General features: G+C 42.6%; 1 protein-coding gene across 19 annotated transcripts in view; it reads left to right on the forward strand.

Moving 5' to 3' along the window:
• Positions 1-11,598: 11,598 nt before the first annotated feature.
• The window catches only part of C2CD5 (C2 calcium dependent domain containing 5), a 67,365-nt gene continuing 65,711 nt past the window's right edge, over positions 11,599-13,252 (forward strand). For 4 of the 19 annotated variants that reach the window (XM_064654462.1, XM_064654457.1, XM_064654458.1 and 1 more), the window contains exon 1: positions 11,608-12,550. In XM_064654462.1, the coding sequence (XP_064510532.1) occupies positions 12,461-12,550 (90 nt within the window). In that variant the 5' untranslated portion in view covers positions 11,608-12,460. Of the gene's footprint in view, positions 12,551-13,252 lie in introns of all 19 variants that reach the window. The other 15 variants (XM_064654469.1, XM_064654460.1, XM_064654461.1 and 12 more) reach the window with 10 other exon arrangements.

Here is a 13,252-nt window from a genome sequence, read left to right on the forward strand (position 1 = left end):
ATCACAATTTAGGTACTGCCAGTTAACAAACCTGTGAGTGAGGATTGCATTTTACTCCATAACAAAGTTCAGTGACTGCAAACAAAGTTCTTCTCAGTGACTGCATGAAAGAAAAGTGTACAGCCACCATGAACAGAAAATGAAAATGTGACACATATCTGGTTTGTGAGCTGAAGATTCACTTTCCCCTGGGAGCCATTCAATATCCCAGATAGATTTGAAATACAACTTCTCTAACAGCAGGCTCTGATAACAAAGCCTCAGTTAGAGACTGGAAAAGATCATAGCTGCAAAAGCTGCATCTGAAAGACTGAGCTATTACTTCTCTGCTGCGAGCAGATAGCAAAAAGTGTCCATGGAAACAATTTTTATGCTTATCTAACAACCACTGATGAGCAAAAAGACTTGCAGGATGTGAATTACAAAGGACAGGCAAACATCTAAATTGATAGGGGGAGTCATCATCCTTTCCACACTATTCCATCAGTTCCTCTAGCTCGGTAGCATCACTCCCAAAGAGATTTTGCCTCAGTCTCTTAGTTCTCACACGTGTTCTGGTCTGTCTGAGGCATCATGCTAAGAATTCCTGGGTCAGTGGAATATCAGAGTATGTGATAGACCGTGTGTGAATCTCAAATTAGAATCACTTAATAGCACATTCATGAGAATTTCTACCTGTGAAGAATAAGCAATAAACCTCTACCAGAGTTTCCCCCTAGGCCACCAACTCAGCTTTTAGACTATGAGTGGTCTGACCACACCAACTGCCAGCCCCATGTCAGTGGCCACCAATTAATTTGAATCTACCTGCAGTACAACCCATCTCTTGTGATAGTTCACATGTTGTCTTATCTCAGTGGCGCCTAAAAACCAAACCCAAATGCTATGTGCATGTTTTTATAAAACAAGGTCGTACATGGCAGCTACACAAGAAAAATGTTTCAAATGTTATCTGAGACAGCTCGTGCTTTTTCAGACTTGGAGATCAATGTTGTCAAGCTGTTTCTCCACACATGCAAACAGTAACAAGGCTAAAATAATATTAGGTCTGTCTTAATTTCAAAACAATCCTCCAAAATGAAGTGAAGGCTGATGAAGTGATTAATCTGCTGACTTAAAGCACAGAACCTTATATAGTGCTTTGAGATAATCTCCTGCATAAATGGAAAATCACTGGAAAGGGAGGCCACGGATAAAATATGATACTACAGGTGACAGCAGTTAACTCTTTGGATTCAGAAGCTATGTGAGAATTAGGCCTTCAAAAATTCAAGGCCTTGTCTTCACACAGATCACAGCTATGCTTTGCAACATATTCTTTAAAGAGTTGACTTTTGCAAAAATTACGCAGACACTTAGCTTTGAAAAATTATTGTATCAATCTTCTCTGCCTTTCTTTGTTGAAGTGTTCAGAACTCACAGCAATAAAATCAGGAAAATCAGTAGATTTTCATACTACTGAAAGTCATCCATGAGACATCTCAAGACTAGGAGTGTAAAATTATGATACAAGTTTAGTGAATGTGTTCAAAATTGAGGATGGATACTGGAATATTTTTATTTCTCCCTGCCTCTTTCAGACTGTTAAAAGTAACCAAGGCAGGTCTGTTACACTTATGATTAATAATGGCAAGATAGCAGAGGTCTTTCTTACACCAAAATCCTAAACTGATCCTAAACAGCTCTTATGGAATGGCAAACTTACATACAAGAAAACTCCTCTCAGCTACTGTAGAGAGGAATTTTTTGTTACTCCTTAAAATATAGTAGTGTTTTTCCATATTTAGCATTAATTTATTTTTAATTTTAGCAGAATTTTCCCAGCTGCTAGATGCCTTGAGTGCTAGTTAGCAGCCTACTTACCCTAAATTCCAACTTGAACAGTGTGCCCTCCTTGAGGCACTGACTGTACCAACACAATTAGACCAGGTCCAATTGCTCTCACCAGTCTGCATCCACCTGCCCCCATAATTCTCCATTTGCAGTCTCTTCCACCTCTCTCCTCAGTCTTTAGCTGTCAGCATCTGATTGAGCACCAATGCATCACAGCTGTATAGCTTTTGTGAAAACAGGTAAGTGCTGAGAAAATACTCCCCTGTAGCCTCTGCAGCTTCTATCCCTACAGGGAAGGAAGGAGCTGGGCATAGGCTCAGGTCCCAGCCCTTGCTCCTTCCTTAGACCTCGCCTGAGAGGTTTGGTGGGTCAGCAGGATCATAGCCTGGCCTTGCTACATTCTCTTGGCTTTCAACCTGCCTCGTTACTACAGACCTGATTGCTAATTACCAAGCTGCTAACTGAACTCTGTTACCATCACTGGAGCCTCTCAGCTTTCTTATTTGGGTGGTGTGAGATGGCACCCTGGTTGGTGATGTCCCTGCCCCTGCCTCATGTCACCTTCAGCTCCTGACTTGTCTAATTAAGGTCTGTATTTAATTTTCATGCACTGTAAGATGCACTGTCATTCTACAGAATTATTATGTATAATTAAGCAACATATTTAGCATGTATTTCTCAAGTTGTGCTTTTTGTGATAATCTTCACTAAGAAAATCAAAGCAGTGCCTCCCTCAGCTGCTATCAAGACAGTCCAAGGTGATGATCATAATTCTCCTGTACATAAAAGAAGAGGAAAGCAGAACAGGCCTGATGAATGAGAATTTTTGTACTTTGAAGGCAGTCTGAAGACACTGCCCTCATATTTCAAAAGCCCTATAAATTGCCATTAACAGGGTCAAATGCTGCATTGAACATGACTCTTGTCAGGAATGAATTAATATAGTACTCAGAAAACAGGAACCAATGACAGGCTTCTCCCTTAGCCAGATTTCACTCTACAAGAGTTTTTACTTAAGAAGTAACATGGTAAGTAATGAAAATAAAGAGCTTCTTTCAATGGCTGGTAATCAAGAGAGCAAACTTCATTAATTCCCATTGGATAATAAGGCATGGTCAGTACTAAGACTGTCCATCTTACTTCCACTGTACATAATTCAGCCATATAAATCCACAGCTATATATAAATTTTTTTGGTTTTTTTGAAAAAATAAAGTTGTTGTGGGCTTCAGTTATCCTGCAGTTCTTGAACTTTTATGCTTTCTCTGTGAATGTGTATTTCCTTTTGACCTCAGGTGGGAATGTGCTCAGGACTCACGACAGAACTAAAATAATTATTTGCTTTGTTAGAATTAGTCATCTTTCTTGTTCCATTAACTCATCAGCCATGAGTAAAAACACTCAAAGCCTCTATTGTACTTTAGGCTTCTGTGTGGCTTCTTACACAGCATAAGATTTGATCATTAAAATTTGATTCCTAGTGCAGAACCTCAAATCCTGTAGCAGCAGCGTCGTTCTCTCATCACACCATACAATGCACATTCTCAACAGAAAACCTGAACTTGGGGCTTCTAGCTGGGGCTCTCTGCCCACCCCCTTTCCCTGAGAGCTCTGTATAAGAAGAGGGCAGATTCTTCCACTTCTTCACCTTTTTCCCCCACCACTGGGCACCCAAAGGGAGAGTTTTTGAAATCTAGCCTGTGAAGTGCTTCACCTTGTAGCAATCACAGTTCCCTCTCCTATATTCACGAGATGTGCCAGGACCACTTTGCTAAGACAAGCTTGGCTGATATTTTCTGCAGCAGTAGCACACACTTTTCACAAAAAACAGTGATGGAAAGTGGTTTATAGGGACACTGCTTTTTGATTACAGTTTAAACTTCCAACTTTACCAGCCTGAGTTAGGAACTTAATTTTATTGCTTCGTCTGTACTCAGGGATGAGACAGAATTCAGGTCATGAGCCTCTTTGGTATCCTTTGGCGTGGCACAGTGCAAACCCCTCTGTATCAGATGTTTTCACAGCACATGGTATCACTGTGTAGACAGAAGTTTGTATTCCACTTTTGTAAGAAGCTGAACGTGCTGCTGAAAAACAAAACTCACTGGTTTGCTTTGTGAATGAATTATTATTGTTTATATATTAAAAACTTTACCGTTTAATAACTTACCATGGCTGTTCCAAATAGGACAGAAGAAGCAAAAGCATCACATGGTTATTAAGAACTGCATTCATTCCATGTTTTAGAATACAAAGATTTATTGTTTTGATTTTAATCCAAATTAATCTCTCTAATGCACCAGGAAATAACTTGCATATCTTGTGAAGAATCTTGAAGACTACTCTATAGATAGTTTATGCAGTTACTATACTTAAAATAATCTCTAAGGCACAGACTGACTTGTTGAGCAGTATGTATGTGCTCTTGCTGCCTATGCCATAGTTGTTGGTCAGATATACAGGGACCATGGCTTTAATAAGAATTAACCTACTTCAAAATTTCAGGATCACCATCTTTCATCCTGATAGAGATTTCAATACATAAATACACACAGTCATTAATATTTCCATGTGTTGGTGTGACACCTGAATAAAGGATCTTTTTATTACATTTAGATAGGAAAAGGAAAATACCAACAGTGTTAAGCAGAATAAAATAACCAGCAAATATAACTGGTTTAATAACTAAGTCTAATACATATTACAATCACAGATAAGTATCTCATTTGTCTCAACCCTTAAAATGAGGAAAGGCAGAAATGCTGAAAGTGTCACTGAAGGACTAATTATCTTTTAATGATAGAAATAGTGCTGCTGACAATTACATTTAATTAAATTATTTACTAGGCATTGACTAATTAACTAGGGTTTTGTATGTGTGAAGGAATCTGAGTAGCTATTATTGTTGTACTGCTTGTAACTCAATATATTTGCTAGAGCATGTGTACATGGATTCTGCTGCAATCTCTGTGAACTGATATCCCAATTATGCCATTGCCACTCATTGCTCATAAAAAGCACCAAGTCATATGCAATGTTATTTCCCTCACAGAACTGTGAGAAAGAGAAATGAAATCCAATTTCTATCTGAGAACATGACATCAGATCCAGCTGTTTGATTCCCCCAGTAGGTAATTGTATACATCCCTGTGTTGGTGAATATTTATTTTATCCAGTTTCTTTTAAGTCTGTCTGGAAAATTGAGATCTTCATACAGCAATGGGGTAATGAAATGGAATATTTTGATGGCTTTCCGCTCTTACAAATTGCTTGATGTGGACCAAATCCCAAACTGCTGAAGTCAACAGAAGATTGACATGAGTAGACTGTTGGAAAAGTGTCACATTCAGCAGAATATAAAGTGTTGAGATCTCATTTCCAAAGAAAATACTTTCATTTGATAGCCAAGAAACATAAAGAAACCAGAAATATAATTTTAGGACTATGACATAATGGTCTTTATTTTTACCCTCTTAGTGTAAGCCTTTAGAGTAATTCTTGGCTTCTGTTTTTCCTCAAAGAACAATCAGGTTTTATTCAATTCACTAGATCTGCATGGGAATGTTATTTTGAATATCATTGTAATTAGAGTTCATTGAATAAGCTTTTTTTCCTTTGTATCATAGGACATTTAAAGATGAGGAGATGTGGCACTTACGGTCATGGTTTAGTGGTGGACTTGGCAGTGTCAGGGTAATGGTAATGGACTCAATGATCTCAGAGGTCCTTTCCAACCCAAATGATTCTATGACATGAGCACATTTATCTGAATCTGATTATCTGTTGTATCACCAGGACAGTATTTGGATTTCCTGAGAATGCTTAACTTCAAAAAATTAATTCCAAAACACTGTCTCCATGTACATTCTGTTTTACTTCCTATATAATATACAAGAATATCACCAATGTCACTTCTGTTGGCCTGGGAACAGCTTGAACAGACTCAGGACAAAAATAAACTACCCATGTGTACCATTACTCATACCTTTAATTTCATCAAATTTCCACCGTGGAAATCACTGACTATGACCATTTAACTTTTACCTAATAGTTACAGCATCAAGATTAAAAAGCACTATTGAGAGATGCTGCTTTAGGCAATGCAGGATGAAGTCAACAAAACTGAGCCCATAAGAGCCTCCCCAAGTAACTGAGAGACAAAGTGAACCTGAAGTACGTATTTCAAATTTTAATTGGTCCTGCTCAGGCTTCCGTCTTTTCCTTATCACACCTGCTATATTAGAGACCCTTATGGTAGCAGGAATTTGTTCCTGTAGATATTAATAGACATTAATATTGCTGTAATCTTGTGTTTAAACAAGCTAACTACAGTGAGCTCCTCCAGTGTACATCAGAAACCTCTGTAATGAAGCCTTTGTTCATCCCAGGAGTTCACAGTAAAACCCATCTCTTTATTTCAGTGAGTTTCACCTTATTGATTTTATTGAGGCAGGATTTCACTCCAGATCTTTTAATCTAATGAGAGGGATTAGGGTTGCAATGTCATGTCAGATACACAAAGGCAATTCTAAATAGTAGTGATTGGGATTTTGCCCCTGTCTAAATCCTTGTAGTGGGGACACAGCACAGCACACACAGAGTGGAAGACAGTTTGGGTTTTTTTCTGGGATGCAGGGGTCCTCTACTAAAGATCTATCACCCTGGATATAGGAGCCCTGCGAGCATTATTCAAAATAGTTTTGAATTGGTGTCCGGCAGATTTAAGCCAGATCGATTTGAAATGTGTGGTTTTACAAAGAAATATAGGGATTTTTCCCGAAACCAAAAACTGTCACTGCAGTTTTCAGTGATAGTTGAAAAAGCTTCCTGTTTCAAAGACTTCTTATCAGAGTAACTGCAGTAGAAATGGAGCCAGTAGCTTCTGTGAACAGCAGATACAAAGCATTTTTTGTGTGTTTCAACAAATTAAAAGAAAAAAAAAAACCAAAAAGCAAAAAAACTCCAAAAAACAAGCAAACAAAAAAAAAATCACCACCTTTTTTATTCATTTCTATTGAAACCAGCTCAATGCAATATAATACAAAAGCCCTTTTCCCTATGGTTAAGAGACAGCCCATCACATCCCAGGTCATGTTGTAAGCTGAGGAAAGCCTAGACTACCCCCTTCTAACCTGTATCTTGAAGGCTGGTATGTCAATATAATTGAAACCTACCCTGAAGTGATGGTCAGCAGACCAAAGTTACAGGGAAAGCCTTTTCTTTGAAGTATCAATTTCCAAACTAAGGGTTCAACATTCACGTCTGTCTCAAACTCTCTCTCTAGCATACTTAAAACAACTGAAAATAAAGGAACACAGGGATCTTTAGATTTAAGTGGCAAAATCTCCCAGCTTGCCAACACAAAACCCTCCCATTTTCCTGACACTCACTGTTCCACAAAAGATGCCTTTAATGTTGTAATTAGCAACATTATTGGTTGTCTAATTGAGTTACAATGCTATTTCATACATGACAAAGCCTGCTCAAGTAAGACAATGCTGTTTCTGAAGCATATCATACTTGTTATCTTGCTGAAACATGACTTCTATTGTCATGACCTTTTCAGCAGAAAGAAAAAAGCTCAGCAAGAAGCCAATGCCAAGGTGCAAAGTCAGGTATCACATCTTTTTTTTTTTTCTTTGTTATGAAAAAAACACCTTTTAGTATTTTCTGTGGAGTTCTGGCATGAATTTTACTGAGCAAGTACTTACTATAGCTTTAGTTTCAAGTATATCCACTGTATTTGCCTAAAACTGAGGGAAATGCAATGCTGTTTTGGAAGCCTCAAATAGGTCATAAATTTTAGGGTTTTGAGTATACTTTCAGCTCAGTCCCTTCTGCCTTCCACAAGTTCCCACTGGCCTTAGAGAACTGGAATACTACTGGCATGAAATGTGTGAAGTAACATGCAAATTTACAGAAAGACAGGTCTCATTCTGCCAGTATAGAAAATCCTCTGCCCCGAGGCAGGTAAAATACACCAAGCAGGTTTCTTAATGCCTTAAATCATTATCTAATTGATCTTCCCTAGTACCTCAAAACCAGATTTGAACTGGTTCTCCAAAACAGGTGTTTTCCACGTTTCCAGTCCCTTGACTACCCAAATCTTCCACGGAAAAGCTAGATCCTCAGAAATTTTTTAAGAAAGAAATATGCATTAATCCCCATATTTCATAATCACAGGGAGAGGGAGATGTTCACCAGGCAACACTGGAATTTTAGTTCCTGTTTGAGACACTATATTTTAAGAAAAAACATGGCCTATTCAGAGAGTCTTCAAAGGGAAATTAAAAAGAATGTTTAGAGGCAGAAAAAAGACCAGTGACGAAAGAATGGAAAAGTTTAAGTTACTTATCTCAAACAAGTCAATTAAAAGAGTTAAATGGTAAATCCATTAAAAAAAGTCCATTAAAAACTCTGCATGAATGAAGGGGAACAATTCTTCATTTCCTCTTGTAAGACATAGGAGCCAACAAGTAAAACCACTTTGTAAATTCAAAATAAAAAGGAGACAAATTTTCCCAAAGCAGGTGGTCAATCTGTGGATCTTACTGCACCAGATGCTATGAATTAAACAAGAACAAAAATTATCTCAAAAAATATGTAGCACTCTAGTACTTAATCCAGTAAGTCTTCTAGTATTTGTAAGAGAATTACCTGTTCTCTAAGTTCAGCAAATAAGACAAGAACAGATATGTATTTCAGCACAAAAACCCAAACCAAAACAAAAAACCCCACCCCACCCCAAACCAACAGTTTTAACTTAAAAAAAATATCTTTTTTTAAAGTTTGAGAATAAGAATCATTGAGGTGGGTTGTCTGGGAAGATGAGAGACGTCTTTCAAAGTCAGGAGTGTTGCTACTACAAGAATAGCACATTTAGCCAGGTATTCACTGTATTAACCAGCCATTGGTCAGGCAAATTGTCCAATCTTCGGTGAATAAAGAGCTCCAGAGTTTTGTTTGATGTATTCAAGGACTGAAGAGGAGTTTAGGAAGACCCTGGCATCAGAAACACTTTGATAGAGCCTCGTAGCCATCTGTAAAGAGACAGATAAACTACATTTGTGTCCTTTTGCTTATAACATACAAGGCAGTTTCCATCTTTTGTTCAATGAGCTACACATTCCTCTTCCAAATTATTTTTTTTTCAAAGATTCATGTCCTTTTAAAAAAAATTTTGCTACATATGAGACATGCTGTAAAATTATAGAATGGTTTGGGTTGGAAAGGATTGTAAAGATCGTCTCGTTCCAACCCCCTGCCATGTGCAGAGACACCTCGCACTAGACCAGGTTGCTCAGAGCTTCTCCCAGCCTGGACTTGAAATCTCAGCAACTAAAGTGTTTTTTAATAATTGTTGCATTGCAATTCAGCTAGCAAAAGCAGCAAAGAAACAGAAGTTTTGCCAGAAATAAAGAAGACATGGCAAACTTTACTTTTACATTGTTTTAATTTTTTTGTAGTCCCACCTGCTGGTTGTTTTTCTGCTCTAACGGGGAAGTTAAGACATGAGAATGGCTATGTTAACAAGTAATGTAGTGGATCAATGGCCCCATCTTTAGGGTGAAACAGGGCTGAGGAACTATCACCCATACCACGTGCAGCTCTGGGGAGTTAATTTGATTCCAGCTTTAATTTGCTGCCACAGACCAAATGCCCTTACACAGCTACAATGTATTTGATGTACTGCTACCTTACCTTTTCAGTTCAGCCCCATCCAAACGAAATATTCAGCTCATGCACTCTATTATTGCCCAATTATGTAAGCCACAATGAAACTGAGGTGAGATCAGGAGATTCCACTCAAAAAGCATATTTCTGGTCTAAACCTAACATTAGTAGTATGTTTTCTGTTTCTGATTTCCTTCCTGGATCTTTGCTCTTTACTGCTATCCTGCCTCCAGAGCACTCTCAGAATCACAGAGTCATTAAAGTTGGAAAAGACCTCCAGGATCACGGAGTCCAGCCTTTGGCTGATCACCACCTTGTCAACTAGACCAGAGCACTAAGTGCCACATCCACTTGTTTTTGAACATCTCCAGGGATGGTGACTCCACCACCTCCCTGGGCAGCCCATTCCAATGCCTGACCACCCTTTCAGTGAAGAAATTCCTGATGTCCAACTGAACCTCCCTGGCACAGCTTGAGGCCATTTCCTCTTGTCCTATGACTTACTACCTGGGAGAAGAGGCCAATCTCCACCTGGCTACAACCTCCTTTCAGGTAGTTGTAGAGAGCAATAATGTCTCTCCTGAGCCTCCTTTTCTCCAGGATAAACACCCCCAGCTCCCTCAGCTGCTCCTCACAGGACTTACTCTCCAGAGCTTTCCCCATCTCTGCTGCCCTTCTCTGGACCCTCAATGTGAGGGGCCCAGAACTGAACACAGGATTCGAGGTGTGGCCTCACCAATGCCAAGTACAGGGGAACAATCCCTGTTCCAGTCCTGCAGATCACACTATTTCTGATACAGCCAGGTTGCCATTGGCCTTCTTGGCCACCTGGACACACTGCTGGCTCAATGTGCAGCACCCCCAGGTCCACTGGGCTGTTCCCGTTACAGTATTCCACTTGAACAAGGATGGATGAGGAAAAAACACACCTGTTTACAGTTTTCTTGGATACAATGAATACTAGCAGCAGTATTGACTGTTCCAAAGACAACTTCAAAACAAGCTAAAGAGAGGAAGTGCTGTGTCAGTGAGACTAACTAAAGCAAGTTGGAGGACAGATAGCCTAAGATCTTCTGTACATCAATTTGCTATGCCCCACACTGCTGCATTCCAGTCATGTCGTTTGTTTGATGTATCATATTCCAGCCCATAAGATTATTTAGTCTTTTTGTAAGATTAGAAAGAAGGGAAAATAATCCAAGCAGATCTACTTTTTGGCTCAACACCTGGAGACTGCTTAACCAAAACACAAGGGTTCTTTTATGTTCCTGCTCCTGACCACACCAGTGGCACAACCCGTGTCCCACAGGTTCTCACATATCCTGGTTCCGTACTCCCACCTGTAGGACCACGCCTGATCCAACTCCTGGCCCCGCTCCTTTGCTTTGTCCCGAGCTTCCATGGTACTATTTCCCAAACAAAGAGCTTTTTCAGGCATCAGAAAGTCAAAACCTGGCTACAGGAACCATATCAAATCCTATTTCTGATAACTAAATTCCATCTAATCTATTCATAATCCTTCAAACACTGTAAATATTTGTCTTTTGATTAAAAAGACAAAGCTAAAGCCACGGGGGGGAGGGTTGCACTGAAACGCTTTGCAGGACTCTCCCACCAGGTGCCTGGGGATGCACGTGTGCTCCAGGTCTCCCTTATAAAGAGCCCTCATCCCCGAGGCTTCACCAGCTCCTTCCTCGGGGAAGGCAGAGCATCCCTAGGGTGCACCGGCTCCTTCCTCGGGGAAGGCAGAGCATCCCTAGGGTGCACCGGCTCCTTCCTCGGAAGGCTGCAGGCAGAGGTTGCAGCAGCGGAGCAGTCCCGAGGCTGCAGCAGCTCCTTCCTCGGGGAAGGCAGAGCAGTCCCGAGGCTGCTCCAGCGGCCGCAATCCGGGATGCGGGATGCGGTCCCGACCGCAGTTGGATTGACCGGGACGGCAACTCCCGGGCATCGATCACTCGGCACTCAAGCCCGCCGCCTACCCTGGGCGCCGCCGCAGCACTACAGCGCGGGACCCATCGAGGAGTCGGCGCTCGATTGCCAGCGGCGTGTCCGAGGCCGCGGCCGCCATGTTGGAGCCTGGCAGGAGCGACCCCGGGGGCGCCCAAGAAGGGCAAGGGCAGGTCCTGCTCCTAGGGAGGAATAACCCCGAGTCCCAGCACAGCCTGGGGGCTGATCTGCTGGAGAGCAGCTCTGGCAGCCTCGGTGGATGACAAGTTGACAATGACCCGCCAGAGTGCCCTTGATGCTAGGAGAGCCCATGGGATCCAGGGGTGCATTGGGAAGAGCACGGCCAGCAGGTCGAGGGAGGTGATCCTGCCCCTCTGCTATGACCTGGTGAGGCACATCTGGAGTGCTGTGTGCGGGTCTGGGCTCCTCAGCGCAAGAGGGAAAAGGGGCTGCTGGAGAGGGTCCAGTGGAGGCCACGATGATATGATGAGAGGTCTGGAGCATCTCTCTAGTGAGGATGGACTGCGGGAGCTGGGCATGTTTAGTCCGGAGAAGACTGAGAGGGGATCGCATCAATGCACATAAATATCTCAAAGGCAGGTGCCAAGACGACGCTGCCCAGCGACAGGACGAGAGAAGCAATGGCCATAAACTAAACCACAAGAAGTTCCACCGCAACGTGAGGAAGAACAGCTTTCCACTGAAAGTGGCAGAGCCCTGGCACAGGCTGCCCAAGGGAGGGCGTGGAGTCTCCCTCTGTGGGGCCATTCCAAACCCCCTTGTTCCTGTGCCACTTGCTCGCGGTGACCCTGCCCCGGCGGCGGGGTCGGACGATCCCCAGAGGTCGCTGACGCCGCCGCGATCCCGTTCCCGCTCCGTGGGCGGAGCGGCGGCGGGAGCGCCGCGCATGCGCAGCCGGGCCGCGCGGCGGTCCATGGCACAGGCGCGGTCGCGCCGTCCCTGCAGCCCGCGGGAGGAGGAGGAGGAGGGCGAGGGGGGGGGAAAAGATGCCGGGGAAGCTGAAGGTCAAGATCGTGGCAGGGCGCCATTTGCCGGTGATGGACCGCGCCAGCGACCTGACCGACGCCTTCGTGGAGGTTTGTGGCGGCGGAGGGGGAGGGCGGGCGCGCAGGGCCCGCGCGCTGGAGGCACCTGCCGGGCCCGCTCCGCGCCCCCGCTGTGCCGGGGAACCGGCGGCGGGACGGGAGGGCACAGCCTTGGCGTCGGACATCAGCAGGAATTTATTCACGAAAGGGGGTGATTAGACATTGGAATGGGCTGCCCGGGGAGGTAGTGGAGTCACGGTCCCTGGAGGTGTTCGGGGAAAGACTGGACGTGGCACCCGGTGCCGTGGTCCTGGTGCCGTGGTCTGCTGGTGTTCGGTCGTGGGTTGGACTCGGTGGTCCCAGAGATCTTCTCCAGCCTCATTGGTTCTGTGGTTAGGCAGATGCGTTGTAAGGAGGATGGAGAAGTAATAAAAGCATCTTTAAGTCGTTTGTATCGCTGAATATATGAGCGGTTGTATAGACTTCGCTTTTAAGGCCAGTATTCGTGTTTCCGTTTAAAATTTAAAAACGTTTGAAAAATTTGAAGATTTAAAATGTCTGAAATAGTAAAATGTTTTCGAAGAGGGTTTTTAATCAACAAATATTTAACATTATTTGCGCGTTCAAATCACTTCATTGAACCCGAAGCATCTAACTTCAACCTTCTTTACGATCATGTGGTTAACAGGCAATATGTAGGGTGGTTTTTCAGAAAGGGATTGTAAAAAAAAGTTGATGTGCAAAATAAGTGGA

The sequence above is a fragment of the Pseudopipra pipra genome, chromosome 5 (genome assembly GCF_036250125.1).
Source record: "Pseudopipra pipra isolate bDixPip1 chromosome 5, bDixPip1.hap1, whole genome shotgun sequence".
Lineage (NCBI taxonomy): Eukaryota > Metazoa > Chordata > Aves > Passeriformes > Pipridae > Pseudopipra > Pseudopipra pipra.